The sequence below is a fragment of the Engraulis encrasicolus genome, chromosome 16 (assembly GCF_034702125.1).
Source record: "Engraulis encrasicolus isolate BLACKSEA-1 chromosome 16, IST_EnEncr_1.0, whole genome shotgun sequence".
NCBI classification, from domain to species: Eukaryota; Metazoa; Chordata; class Actinopteri; order Clupeiformes; family Engraulidae; genus Engraulis; species Engraulis encrasicolus.
Genome location: NC_085872.1, coordinates 27085913 through 27101433, shown reverse-complemented (window position 1 = coordinate 27101433; position 15521 = coordinate 27085913). Strand labels below are relative to the sequence as shown.

Here is a 15521-nt window from a genome sequence, read left to right as displayed (position 1 = left end):
TGTAGCAGCTATTATAATGTAAAGATCTATTCTACTCTACTCCTCTACTACTTGCTTGCTTGCTGTTAAAGGTTGTCTGTCCTGTTTATATTTATAAAATGACGCTATGTAAATGAAATCAAGAAGAATTGTCTTCAACACCTGTTTTAATATAAAAAATTAAATTACTTCTGATAACAAATTAAAATGTACATTCTTTGGACAGTTTCCACCCACTTCATATCCAATAATTATATAGGCAACACCTGTGAATGCCATTTATGTGTTTGGTCCATATCCATTCAGTAGTTTTTTTTTGTAAATTAAAAAACCCGAGATGGGAGGTCTTCATCTCACTTAATTATTTTTCAAGTTAACAAAGAACAAAACTAACACCACACACAAAAAGAGCATCATTTCACATTCTGATAAACAGATGCTATTATAAAATGCTCTGAACATCTCTTTTCAAACCCTTAGAAAAACATACACCAAAAATGTCTAAAATAAAACCCCTCTTAAACCCATCAATGCTGCGAGCTGGCATGTTTCTTGAGGTGCGCAGACTGAGAGAACTTCTTCCCACAGACTTTGCACGCAAAAGGCTTCTCTCCAGTGTGAACGAGACTGTGCCTCTTGAAATTGCCCGGGTCCAAAAATCCCTTGCCACACACTTGGCATATGAATCGCTTCTCCCCGCGGTGTCCCTGCATGTGTATGTTGAGGGCCATGCGGTGTTTGAACCGCATGTTGCACTGTGTGCAGCTGAAAGGTTTCTCCCCCGTGTGACTGCGTATGTGAATGACGAGGTCCGACTTTGTGAAGAAGCGCTTGTCACACATCGCACACTGGAACGGTTTTTCGCCAGTGTGGTGGCGCTGGTGCTTGGCCAGGGTGAATTGGTAAGCAAACGTCTTGCCACACTCGGTGCAACGGTGCTGTTTTTCCGCCACGTGCGTCTGGACGTGCCGGTTCAGGCCTCTGAGCGTGGGAAACGCTTTGTCGCACTTGCCGCACGAAAACGGCCTCTCTCCGGTGTGAAGCCGCGCATGCTCCGCCAGACTGGTGGCGTTGCTGAGGACCCGTCCGCACACCTCGCACTGCTTGTTTCCTTTTGCTCGAGTGTTGTAGGTCTTCGCCAAATTACTCTGTTGTTTGCTCTCCTCGTCGTCGTCCTCATCATCATCATCTTTTGGACCCTCCTTTGGCTGATCTGGCGTGGCATGGGGTGGCAGAGGGAGAGTCACAGACTCGGTTAAGGGACCGTACTCCTGGGAACTGGTAGAGGGCAAAGGCTCTGCCAAAGAATCCTCTGCCATAGTATTGGCACTGTGTGGCATTGTTGGAGTGGACCCTTCTTCAAAGTCATCTTCTGGGTTAAGGTAGGTAAAAATGAGGTTTTCCATTGGATAAGACAAGGGGTCTTGTGGAGTTTCAGGAGGAGGCTGGAACGGCACGGGAGCAGAGTTGGCGTGGGGCTTAGCATGAGCCGTGGACGGAGTTGGAGCTCGGTCTGCCAGGACAGAGGGTTCGGTTGCTGGAGCTGCAGCAGAGGGAACACCATGGAGCAAGTTAATCAATTGCATGTGGTCTAAAGGATCCGAGGCGTGGTGGCCTGAGGATGAAAAGGAGGGCATGCTTGGCGGACTTGGAGAAGAGCTTGGCCAATGTGTGATGGGTCCGGGATGCATGTGTTGGGAAGCGGAGCTGGACGATGGATCTGTGGTCGGCGGTCCGAGATTCCCTGCTGAAGTAGGATCCTGCTGTAGTGACACAGCAGGGGTGTGCATTTGAGATGGAGGAGGTAATGGAGGTAGAGGTACACGTGACAAAACCACAGACGATTGCGTTGCTTGTGTTAAAGAAGCACCTGGTTGATTGACTGTGGCGCCAGCAAAGGCTTGGGGGCATGGTGAAGGAGTGGGCATGCTGCTGGCGTTGACGGATGGGGACTTAGATGCCGCAATGTTGCCAAAAGAGGCGAGCTGTGCTACTGGTGGAGTTGGCATGTCAGTAAATGGAAGCCGTGACTGATTATATTCCCCTGCGTTTCCCGCATGACCCTGAGGGATACCTGGTTGTGGGAAGTTGATCGCTCGGGTCGAAACCTTCTCCTGTAAGGGTCGCCAATTATTTGGATGGAGCTGTGGTTGTACTGTTTGAAGACATGGGGACATGGGGAGACTTGGCGAGGCTGGTTGTAGTTGAGGGTAAACTGGCCGTGGTATGCCCTCTGAAAACATGGCCTGGCCCGTCGACACCAGTGAAATGTTTGGTTGGGGATTCGGCAACTGTGTTGTTTGGGGCAAGCCTTGAAGCGGAGGAGCTTGCTGTCTAGGCATAAGCATCTGATTTTGTTGGTACTGGACTAGGCCCCGTGAGACTGTGTGTCTAGCGGGTGAGGGAATGACCTGAGTTGAGGGATTTGTAATAATTGCAGCTTGGTTTGAATACAGCTCTGTTAGTAAGCCAGGGAATTCGGCAGGAAAGTGAGACACTTGTGATGTTGGAGCTAAATTAGGGGGATGCAAAGAAGACCATGTAGAGGGTTTGGTGTGTGGAGGCATAACTGAATGAATCCTGGACTGAGGAGGCCCTATGGTGGAGGAGCCATTTGACGTGGAAAATGTGAAAGATGTGGTTTCAGTGGATGCAACTTGGGATGAATTAACAGCCAGTTTTGCCGTTGCAGATGACAATACTACAAAATCAGCTGTCTGGGTTAAAGAAAACCGTTGCTCGGAGACGAGAGGCAAAACCGGGTGAGCCTGAGACGGCCCGATAGTGCACGATGGGGCTTTGTTTGGTGTTGATATTCGTACAGTTTTGTTTTCATCTTGGGATGACTTCGTAGTCTGTTTCTCCACAACACTTCCCGGTCCCGGTGCAGGAAATGTCTCTATATTGGTCTCTTCAATTGCTGGTCTACGTTCACACACATTATTTCTCACTTCGCTATTGCTTCTTGTTTGAATCTGACTATGGCTGCTCCCGTGTTCCTCTGCATCCATTTCTGGAGGTGGTGTAGCAGGCTCTGTAGATGATCGCCCAGAAAGGCATTTCTTGTTTGTCGTTTTATAGACTTCTGATGAGATGAAAACTACCAAAAAAAACCACATGAAAAATGTGTTAAGAAGAGTGAAATGGTGGAACATTGATTAGAACACTCAACAAAGAGTGTTTCTACTTACAATATCTTCTTGGCATTTCACCAACAAGGAATTTCATTTTCTCACCTTCTGGTGGAATGTCCTTGATGGGTGGCCTCCTAACAAGCTTTGGCTCACCATCTTCTTGCTTCAGCAGGAAAAATGCAGAGCTATAATCGTCCAAGTCACATTCCTGTAAATGCGTACAGAGAGAGAGAGAAGGAGAGAAAAATGAAAGAATAAAAGAAATACATTGAATATAATATAATAAAATAGGGTAGAATAGAAAGCCTTTATTGTCAGTTATTATAAGCAAAATGAGATCCGAAGCTGCTCCATGACGTGCAAATAACATACATGGGAACATAATATACAATAAAACTGCTGTAACACCATAAGCTACCGACTACTGTATAACATAAAACTGTACATAAACAAAACATGTGCAAATGCCACCGGTGCTACACAAAACCATATGCTGATAAGCATTCCATAAAAACAAATGTAATGGCAAGATGTGTGAGTGACATACATGGCAAGCACGCACTACTGCACCAACCTCTTGCTTGATCAGCACTAATGCCAAACATTGCTTTTCCTCTTCAGAGAGTTTGGGAAACGGGTCATAAGGTTGAAGTGTGTCTTCATTCTGGGAGCAGGGAGACGAGGATCTCTCCACCAGCGTCGGTCCAGCTAAAAAACACATTCATTTACCATGTCACATCACTGCTTATTTATGCAAGTAATTAGCATTTTACATATGTAATTTCATTATGGAACAATGATCATTATGATAATCACTTTCTTTGTACAATCAAAAAACAAGTTTTCTTCAGTGATTTTTTTCTACTCTTGGTATGGTTTATTTTGTGTGCAGGATGAAGAGACATCTAGTGGCCAGGGCTCACATTGCAAACAAATAATTTCCATTGCTGTGAATCTGTAGTGTGTCGTTCAGAACCATCTGATGGGAACATTGTGACATTTTCAAAGAACAGCAGATAATTGTGTGTATCCAATTCCCTATATATTTCCATTTTAAAAACGAACTAACTTTTGCGTCCTCATTGCAAACAGGGAGTTAAAATTAATTAAAAATTCATGCAATTTTCAGTCACCAAAATGTACACACATCATTTTGGCATGTTTTTGTTTTGTTTATAAACACGGTGTTGTGAGGAGGGGCAAGACACTGGCAGCCAACCACGTGAGATAATTTTTTGACCGACAGCGGTTTCCAACAATCAGAGGTTGAGTTGTGCGCAGCCAAGGTCGCACATACCCACGTATTCTCAAAGTGACAAGCCCCTTCTGGCCCAGGCACTGCTGACAGCACAGATACACATTAGTTTGAGAATAGGTGGGGACAAAACATTGAAGTGACACCAGGCAATTCAATTACAACAGTTAACCCAGACGTTCCCTGTCACAGGAACTGTGATAACCACACATATGCCAACACTCAGCTGCATGTAGGAGAGCAGCAGAGGTTTGTGCAACTACAGAGGTTAAGCTTCCCTTTTGCCAGCATACCCAACACAGTCTGTGGGACAGGAGGCTCAGTCACATCCAGCATGTAGAAACAAATAAAGGCGTGGACAGAACTCCACCCTGCCGCCCTACATATCTCACACACTCACAGACATGCCTCTGAGGAGAGCCAAACACGACAACACTCGCCTCCTAATGGGGGGCCCCAAATGGCGGCTTGTGTAGGCAAACTCAATGGCCTCCAAAATCCAGTGTGCCAGCCTATCCTTGGAGAGGACCTTGCTTCTCAAAGCTGCCCCATAGCACACAAACAGCGGATTGCAGTGTGTTAACCCCTTCATACCATCCAAATAAAACCAAAGGGCATGCACGCGGCAAAGCAGCTCATGTAAATTCTTCTCCACCACCGAAGTAAAAGGCGTTGAGGAAAGACTAGACAGTTCGATTAGCTGGTCCTGAAACGGAGCTGTGACCACTTTGGGTGTGAAAGCGGCATTTGGTCATAGCACTTCTCCACGGTGTACCCACCACGACACTGCAGAGGCCTGAGACACAGCTGGTCGGGTCATACTGGAGCCACCAGAATGAGGTCCACGTGATATCTCCAAGCCATTCGGCATACTTCAAATATTTTTTTAAAGCTTTGTGGATCGACCCAGGTCGATGAAGAGTAATTTCATGCATTTTTTGGGAAGGGAAATGGATCAATATGATGGTAAAATGGGGTAGAATGGTAGCCAGGCAGCGTCAGCGTCAGCGTTGCTTCTAGTTAGGCCAGGAGCAATACAAATATCGTTTCTGAGCTCCAGACAAATCGGGAACTCTTCCAACTTTGTCGGGAAGCAAACAACCAGTAGCAAACCAAGGGAGGCAGGTCAACCACGCCATTTGGGAAATGTTAATTATTATGCTCTTGGTCAGACCAAGTCTTGAGGAGATTTGAAAGTCGATGATAATCAGGCTAGTAGAATGGGGTATTGTGATGGTAGGATTCTTGGCACATGCATGCAGCATGATGTCTACTATTGATGTTGATGTTTGAGGTTGTAGACTTGTAAGAGGAACTGAGTGAATATTTTGAGAGGGCAGACTGGAGTGAAGTCAGCCATCGAACAAGCACTCTCTGACAGCTGAATTTGTTTTTACAAACTTGAGCATGCAGAACACCTGTGCTCACCATTGCCAGGGCAAACAAACAGGAACTTTAGCAAAGAAATGAAGTGATGCACCTGGCAGCATTTATAGCATGGTTTTCAAAGTGGGGGCCGGGGACCCCTGGGGGGTTGCTGGGGGTCCACAGCAAGTTGGAAGAAAAAGAAGAGCAAAACAAAATAAAATAATGAATGTACCACAAAATTAAACAAAATTAAGCTTAACAATATTGCCAAGAGTTAAGATCTTCCTTATAATAATCTATTGCATCTCTCACTACCACAATCGTTATTTTATATCCCAATGGGGAACTGACACACAGACACACCGCTAGACTATGGTTGTGAAAGTGGGAGAACAGAAATAAATGTGTGGCTCAACCCACCTTTACCTGAAGGAGAAGAAGGTCAGCTAAGTCTATTGGTGGAATGGATAGAGTGCAGGATTTCTTTACACTTGAATGGCACAACCTATGTAAGGGGGGCCTTGGCTGGAACCTACCGGTAGGCTATGGGGGCCTTGTCATAGCTAAGTATAGGAACCCCTGATTTGTAGCAACTGCAGAAGAGCTTCAAAGCTAGAAAATCTGGGAAATGGTCACTCACTACATGGCTCCTACATGACAATTCTTGATAACTGGGAGAACATGCTGGGTGATATCAGCTCTTTTTAAAAATAACATGTCAGTTAGCCAGACTTTCTGTAAGGTCAGTAAATCTAGTCTGGGCCTGTAGCTGGTTGAGTCGTTTTATATGGCAGGTCCTACTTGATCAAAATGCTGCCATTGACCCCATACACATCTTCGACATGCCCCAACCCCTTTGTTGGAATGAACTAGTTCATTTGTGGAACTATGAAAAAACTATTTACTCTAAACAATTATGAACTCTGAATGAACTAGTTCATTTTGAAATGTGTGAACTGAACTTTGAACTAGTTCCTGTAGAAAATGAAAGAGGCTGAGGTGAAAGTGACTACTACTGCCCAAGCATGTCTCCAGACCTAAACACTAGGCCTATTGAACATCTCTGGGGCACCTAATGTGCCAACTACACCTAATTTCCGACCAGAATGCATTGTAATTTCGCAGTGGGCATGCTGCAGGATGTGCCATCAAAAACAAGTCCATTGTAGTGCGTTTGTTTTCCCCTACGCATTCTCCGCCCTCTGATTTCAGGTTTGCAGACCAGTCGTGTCGACTGGATCAATGCTGACCCTTGCAACAAACATCAATGGAGATAAGCAACGACAGGAATTACACAGTCTATCTGCAAACGCTTTGATCCCGTGTGTTTGGGGCCATGTTGACACGTCACGTCTGTGTGACATCAGTAGTACATTTGCTCAAGTCGAACATGATTTCTAACCATCATCTAGTGATGATAAATTGAAGCACGAAGCTTTCATGGCAATTGTATCTGTCTTGCATGTATCCTGCATTTGGCAATTGACTGACCATTTATGTATTGTTTTAATGGACTGGTTTCTCCCATCATTAAAAAGCAATGTGGAACAGTCACTTAACATACCATACATTAATGAGAATAGTAGTACTCTTTATATAGAAGCTATGGCCATGATGCCAATTATAATGACTTGAGTCTAGGCCTATAGAAGACCACCTTAGTCAGTTTAACTTCAACCCGATGACCTTTTTTGATGCTGTAACTTAGTTCCTACAAGGAGTTAAAACGATTTGTAGTAAACCTAAAGCACATCTAGTTGCATATAGACACACTGCCTAAAAGGTTTTTTTTTAGATGCGCTCTACCATCTCTATAAGAGGGTATGTCCGTCCGTCCGTCGGTCTGTCTGTCTGTCTGTCTGTCGGTATGTCGGTCTGTCGGTATGTCTGTCCATCTGAAACACATTCTTAAATTATTATGTCCTCCTGTGTCCACAAGGCGGCAGTGGCAGTGCATAGATGGACGCATCTTTGTCCGCCTGTTGGATTTGTTTAAGTGTTCTTAGCTGTCTAGCATCTGAGCTCATAGATTGTTAATGGCTCTATTTTATCAGGAGTTTTTTCCAGCAGCACTAAAAACGGCAGTTATAGACCCTATTCTGAAAAAGAGTAACTTAGAATCCTGTGTGCATAAACACTATAGGCCCATTTTAAATCTCCCTTCATAGATAAGAGTATTGAGAAAGTTTGCCTGATTATCATCGACTTTCAAATCTCGTACCAAGATGTTGGTCTGACCAAGAATATATTGAATACCATTTCCCAAAACGGCCTGGTTAACCCGCCTCCCTGGGTTTGCTACTGGTCAAGGCCAGAAAAGGCTGTGCCGAAGTTTAAACCAAACATTTTCTTAGTCCCACTAGGACGTCTCTGCTTAAACCACATCACTGCCTTGAACCCATGGGCGTTGGAGCTGTTCAAAGTTGATTGCTTCCCGACAAGTTCCCGAAATTTGTATTGCTATTGGCCTGACTTGAAGCAATGCCGAAGGTTAGAATTTTTGTAAGATTTGTATACAAAATGCATATTTGTGAATACAAATAGGGTTGGGTATAAATAATCAATTTAATCGATAATCGATCGATTTCATTTAAAATCCACATAATCGATTTACAGGGCACAAAATCGTTTTTTTTTTGTTCTTTTTTTTGTTCTTTTTGTTTAATTTAAGTCTATGGAAAATACCCAGTAGGTATTAGTCAATTAGGCCTAGGCCTACTTACAAATGAGCAAATCTGTTAACACTGTCAAGCCACAGCCCTTTGACATTTTTATATAAAATATGCAACAGCATCTTTTGGGGGAAATCCTGGCACCAAGAAGAGAACGGATTGAATCGATTTGGAATGAATCAAATCAAATTGAATCATGAATAATAGATTCAAAGCCCTAAGAATCGAATCGATACAGGAACATGGCTGCGATACCCAGCCCTATACACATATGCAATTCTGTGTGCAATATAATCACATGTACCTGATTTGCCAATTGAAAGTTTAACATGGCAGCCTATTTTGAGATGACCACCAAATAAGAACCTAGAAATTAATTGGTTGCAATTAAAAGCATGTGGCACAAATAATGTTCACATTCATTTGTGTTTCCTTCTATGATGAAGTAATTTTTGTACTTGGAAATGTACACTGGAGTGGCAACTCCAAAATGGCTGCCAATCTGAAAAGAAATCATCTCACTCCAGTAGGCCTACTTAGGTTATTAGCAGAGATGTGGACTTGTGACTTGTGACTTGGACTGACTTGTGACTTGAGTCACAAATGACTCGACTTGAGACTTGACTTGCCAATATTAGGAATGACTTGTGACTTGACTCGACTTGTACGCTATTGACTCGAGACTTGACTTGACTTGACAGTTTTAGCTTGCAATGACTTATCAGGGCTGTAGTGGAGGGTAAACGCACGTAAACGCCGTTTACGCACCTCTGGAATTTAGGAAATAGCGTTTACCCACCTCTATTAGCGTTTACCCACCTCTAAATAGCGTTTACGCAGCTCTTAATGGCAATTACGCACGTCAAAGTTCCCTGCGCCTTGTGATCTGCCGTTGGAATAATCCAAAATAAATTTGGTGTCATTTAAAAAATATTGTTGAACATAGGCTACTTAACGCTTTAGTAGGAATCATTTTCATCCACTCCAGGTTTCTCTCTACCGTTCGCAAATTAGTCACGCCCTTCTCATGAAATCTAGCCACTTTGCAACGTTTGTCCGAAAGAAGTAGTTCTAGGGGACAAGCCAGTGCGCCCCATGTTTACAAGCGAAAGCGCATCTGCCCGCCGGTTCTACGGACGGCAATGCCGATAGAAACGCAAATGCACGTTCGCGGTGGAGTTGGGGAAAAAATCCCGCGTGTGAAGCCAGGTATGAAAGTAACCTAACACAGGAGTAAGCCTAGTAACGCCACCAAATCCATCATTTAGGGAGGTACAAGTTTTGTTACACCTTGTCACGACTTATGAATGGTAGGTAAAACTCCAGTTCCTCTCTTAATGGCTGCAGTGCCTATTGCTAATCTATGAGCACCATGCCACTACAAGTAGGCCCTAGCCTAGCTAAGTAGGCCTAATGGATGATGGTGGAGGGGTAAATTGTGAGGTGTCTTATAAAAATATAAGCCTAAAATGTAGCCTAATAGCACTTCATTATCAATTCAGTTGAAAACCACAAATGCTGTGTTTTTTATATTTAGTTTCCAATGTTATAGCCTAATGCCATTCATCTTTGTGGGGAATGGCTGAGATGGGCCTACAGTACATGATGGTGAATCTATTTTTAAAAACCTAATGCAGAAAGTGGAATAGGCCTATGAAATTGAGCTGCATTGTTATGCTGTTGAGCTACTCCAATATAGGTGTTAGGCCTGGATTGTAGCAAAGGCACACTCTGCATCATATGATCACACAAATTATGTGATAGGCCTATAGGCCTAACTGAAGAGATTTTAATTGTCATTTATAGTAGACAAATGAATGTGCATGCCAAAAAGTTCTAGTGGCTTTTAAACAAATGACCATTTTGGATGCGTTGATACCGATACTTTATAGGCCTACTATCATGCCTGGCCTCATACCCATTTTCATACCTGTAGATACACAGATACACCGATGATAGGCCTACACGCGTCGCGTCGCGTCACGGTCTGTCTGATCAAAAAAATCATAGTTTACCCACCTCTAATTTGACCACTACAGCCCTGCTTGCAATAGCATTCCAAGTCGTCTGAATATATACATTTTTTGCATTTCCGTGTAAAAAAAATGCATGAAAGAAAAATAAATAAACGTTTTATTCTCAAACAGTACCAGTAGGCTATTTTAACCATAGTCACAAACCATGCTCAAACACCCACTGTTAATTGTGGGTTGCATGGTCACACAAAAAAACCATAAAAACTTGTTTGCAGTCGTGGTGTAATGGTTAGGGAGTTGGAATTTAGATCACAGAGTTGCAGGTTTGAATCCCACCCTTAGGCCTAACCTCTCCCTACACCTCCATCCATAACTGAAGTGCCCTTGAGCAAGGCACCTAACCCCACATCACTACAAGGACTGTCACCAATATGTGTATTGGATAAAAGAGGCGGCAACTAAGTGTAATTTAATGAATAAACCGTGGTAAAAGCATACAGGGTAAAACCATGGTGGGTCATTCCACGCCAAATCAACAGGAGCCCGCGCACTTAGGTCTCAAAAAATTCTGAAAATATTACTGAGTGTACCCATGGTACTTAAGAGAAACACTGTTACTTTATTTGAATGTAAGATGTATACTCTCCATGTTACAGCCAATTTCACTGGGGGAGGGGGGTGCCCATTTTGTTCACACTCTTTTTTTTTGTCAAAGTTCACAAGCCCGTAGCTCAAGAACTAAACCATGTCCATGTTCAGGATGGAAATTAAAAAAGAAAACATCACATAAGACAAGTCTCATTGGCATTTTTAAAAAGAAGAATTCATGGGGAATAAGGAAAAATATATTTAAAAAATCTGTGGACAATCCCACAACGGGTTCTGGAGCTCTGAAAATGACACCCAAAATGATTTGTCAGACTTGTGTGGTCTTCTGTTCAAACACCGATAGGGTTTCCATTCTATTTATTGCGTTTTGTGAGAGTGTTTCTACTTATCTCTACCAGGGGGAAAAAATCAAGAATCTATATTGGGTACAAATATGTCTTCTGAAGGCCTAAACAGAGCACATCCAAAAACTGCAATAAAATTGGTATCATCTTTTGAGGAAATGCTATGACGATGCAGGATCATCCAGACCAAAACGGACAATTTTGCAACAAACTATTCCTATCTATGTACCAGCATGCAAAATGTGAGCTTCCTTCATGGTTTAGTTCTTGTGCCATGGGCTTGTGAACTTTGACAAAAAAAAGTGTGTGAACAAAATGGGCAGCCCCCCCAGTAAAATTGGCTGTAACACGGAGAGTATACATTACATTCAAATAAATTCAGTGTTTCTCTTAAGTACCATGGGTGCACTTGGTAATATTTTCAGATTTTTTTGAGACCCAAGTGCGCGGGCTCCTGTTGATTTGGCGTGGAATGACCCTGGTTCATTTTATAGTTAAACCTAGTCAAACCAAAAATCATGGCGAACCATGCTCAAAAAAGCATGAATTCATGGTATATCATGGTCGATTTTCGTAAGGGACATGGACTTGATTGGAAGGACTTGAAACTAACTTGTGACTTGCAAATTAGTGGCTTGGTCCCATCTCTGGTTATTAGTGCCTACCAGTAAGAGAATTGAGTTTAAATATCTTTCTGATAAGTCACTAAATGGCCTAGGCCCCAAATATATCGTAGATGATAGCTAGAGCAATATCAATATCATCCTATAAGATGTAGGCCTATTGGTCATCACCGAGTTTTCTTCTACTGGCTGTGCCTAAGGTAAAATCATTGAGAGTGAGAGTAAATAGAAGGGTAAAATACAGACTAGGGGTGTATTCCTATATGCAGACTCCCGTCCTCCACTTGTGCTTGGGACCTCACCCCGTCTCCTGGTCCTGCCTCCGTGGAGACAACAATTAAGTTTCCCAGCTGTCAGCCTAACCACAACAACTTTTGCAAGACTGTTTTTCATTCACCATCCAGTTTGCCAATGAGAAAATGACTTTACAATTGAGTTTTTGCGAGACATTTAAATATAATGCTGTTATCAGTGATGTCATCACGACTTTACTTCCTGGTACAAGTCCCCAGGCCCAATCTGCATATTGGAATGCAGTAGGGTGAATGGTATTTAGCCATTAAGGTGCCAAATGCTGGAACCAGCTTCCATGTCCAAATTAGACTACATTATGCCTTCTACAACATTTTTTCTTGCATCTTCTCTTTTTCTCTTAAGCACATTGAATGAAAGTTATGATAATGTGCTGTACAAATCTTATTGATTTTGCTATTGACATCACGAACGCGCCCATTGTCTGTGTGTAGTGTGTGGCAGCAGGTGATCTGCTCAACAGGTAGTTCTGGCCTCGAATGCGTCACTTGATGGACTAGCCTACTACACCGCAATTAAGAGCAAAAAATGAACGTGTCCTATATAGACATAGGCCTACATAATGAAAGGCATTGAAAATGTTTTGAGTGCAAGGGGGCGGAGATGTAAAGTCCACTCTCCAGCTAGTCAGGATTTCTAACCTCAAGCAAAGAAAATGGAATCTTGTACAAGAACGACAACTAGCTGGTGTGGCCAGGAGTGGCACTGCAGCTATGTTATCGCTGGCAAGTAAATAATGAATGGGTGCCAATGGGGCTGTACGCTTCTCTTAGAACTATCTGCCCGTGTGATTTTTTCCCTGGAAACAATGAAGTCGCGTTCGATAGATATGAGTAAGTGAAAGCATTTGCCGACACGTTTGCATCTTGTCAAGTGTTAGATTCGTGAAAACACTTATTTCAACTATAGCAATGACATAACACGTGACAATCGAGTTTACGGCACTACGCCATTTATTTTGTAGTTTTAAGTCTGACTTCAGATGTCGATGTGTTTAAAGTTATGTTAGGATTGTTGCGGACACCTGTTATTTATTGCATTTAAGGTGGTGGAAAAGCGGCATGTGTACATGGGGTAAAGGAAATGACTGCGCTCATCCTTAAGAATTTGGGCACCTTCAATTAACATGTTGGACGGTGGTGGGGGTTGAGGTGTGTGACCGTAGATGTCTCTGCTAGGAGGATCAATCAGAGTACGTCTCTCGTCAGCTCTGGTCGTGAATAGTCGCAGAGATTCCTCAGCCAGCAGGTATTAGCCGAATGCTAGCGTGTTGCAGGACAAAACTAACACGTCTTTGGGAGAACAAAGCCATGTCAGGAACCTTTAACTTCACTTCTAATACAACTTCCATGATAAGGTACAGAATGTGCACACATCTTTACAAACCAGAGAACAGAATCGTCACAAATCCCTGCTGGGCCATTTAGCCCAATAGGCTCCCATTCATCTTTTACTTGGCTGCGTGCGCCAACGGGGCTATAATGGGAGCCAATGACAGACGCCTATCTCATAGCTTAGAACATTTCTGCCTCAAGCAAAAACTCTACGAAACAGGAAGTATGTGAACAGTGAGTGAGCGCTGAACATAAGGAAATACTTCACCAATGGCAACTTACCGCACTGCACACCAACATCACGCTTATATAGATTGCCTTCTGTTGTTATAACAGAGAGTTGTCCAAGGTCCAAGCACGGATGTGGATTGTCAGAATAAAGTCTAGAACTATACTTCAAACTCTCGTAGTTCTTTTTTACTTGTACAATTTCTGCATTTAGTTCCTGTACTGCACTGTCGAAGAGTTTGAACGTTTCAGAAACGGCGTTATGCAGCAGCTTCTCCATCACAGATGTAAACTGCCGTCGGAACTTTCCATGGTCCGTCATAATAATAGAAAGGCTATGCTGAAACCAGAGAACATCTGTTGGTACTGTACTAGGCACACTACAAACTACACTATCCGAGTCCTCTTCTTCTTTGGGTTTTTTTGTTGGCAAATTAATGTTAAAGGTGCCTTGCCGCCACCTGGTGGATTGGGTTATGGCTTCAGGTGTCTGGCTTCAGGTGGCTTCAGGTGTCTGACAGAGCACCCGTGTGCAGGGGCGGATTAAGAAATGATGGCCCCCTGGGCCAGACATTTGCTCCCCAAACCCCACCCGAACCGCACCTCGACCCTGTGTGTAATGTCTTTGTGTTTTTACTTTATATGCATGCATGCTACTGGACACCTTAATTTCTCTCAGGATTAATACATGATACTACAGTGAGCACAGTTATTGGACACTGTGGGCTACGATACACACTAGTTCATCCATGCTATAGAATGAGACAGAATGTACATAGAGTGTGTTCCAATATGCAACCTTGCATCCTCCACTTGTGCTTGTGGCCTCGTACCAGGAAGTAATACGTCATCATGAAATCACTGACAACAGGATTATATTTCAATATCTCACTAAAGCTCAATTGTAAATTCATTTTCTCATTTGCAAACTGGGTGGTGAATGAAGAATAGTCCCCGAAAAATTCTTTTGGCTAGGATGGCAGCTGGGAATTGTTATTGTTTTCTCCACGGAGAAGGGGCCAGGAGGCGGGGCGAGGCCACAAGCACAAGTGGAGGACGGGAGTGTGCATATTGGAATGCACTCATAGCCTACTAGGCTAGTGTGTGCGCATAGGACATGGCATATGAAACACATTTTCAGCAGGGGTACTGTTGGGTGGAGAATTTGTGAATGGGGTGTCTGGGGGCCCTCCCCCAGAATTTTTATTTATTTTTTTTAAAGTGCAATTTTCTGCATTGCAATCAATTTTAGGGCTAGGAAGGAATAGCAAATCCCATGTGACTCCCTCCCTCAAATTTGAGATGTTGAAATGACAAAATGAATGTCACATGACCACGCATGTGCTGCTATGCTGAGATTTCTACCTACTGTATCAGTCATGACTGAAAACCGAAAATGCAGAATCCACCAAACTATACGTAGGTATATACACAGCACAATCATTTTTGTAGCAACCGCAATCAATAGTAGCAACTCATCAACTTGCTCTCATGGGAGTCTAGTCAGGGGGCGCAAGGAAGTGCAAATTAACTTCAGCCAGCAGCATCTGGCAAATTTCTTAGTATGTTGCCGTATGGATGAGTTAGGGACCAACTCCGCACAAGCTTGTGTTGGGCACAAGCGCTATGTCTTTGTGGAAGTTGGTGGGTGATTAGGGCAAAGAAGGTGGATCTAACAAGAAGCGTC

General features: G+C 43.3%; 1 protein-coding gene across 1 annotated transcript; it reads right to left on the bottom strand.

Moving 5' to 3' along the window:
- Window positions 1–128: 128 nt before the first annotated feature.
- Window positions 129–14203, bottom strand: LOC134465499 (uncharacterized). The gene is made up of 4 exons (XM_063219176.1): window positions 13889–14203; window positions 3688–3821; window positions 3216–3321; window positions 129–3079 (listed from the first exon to the last, which is right to left on the bottom strand). Exons 1-4 carry the CDS (start codon window positions 14154–14156, stop codon window positions 507–509), a joined length of 3081 nt encoding a protein of 1026 aa, XP_063075246.1. The 5' UTR covers window positions 14157–14203; the 3' UTR covers window positions 129–506.
- Between the last annotated feature and the right edge of the window lie 1318 nt (window positions 14204–15521).

What these genes read in the sequence shown, in the direction of transcription:
- LOC134465499 (XM_063219176.1), bottom strand. Translation starts at nt 14,156, where the DNA reads ATGACGGACCATGGAAAGTTCCGACGGCAGTTTACATCTGTGATGGAG. An exon ending in TGATGTTGGTGTGCAGTGCG is followed by an intron (nt 3,822 to 13,888) that starts GTAAGTTGCCAT and finishes TGTGTTTTTTAG; the next exon opens with CTGGACCGACGCTGGTGGAG. An exon ending in CAAGGACATTCCACCAGAAG is followed by an intron (nt 3,080 to 3,215) that starts GTGAGAAAATGA and finishes TTTTTTTGGTAG; the next exon opens with TTTTCATCTCATCAGAAGTC.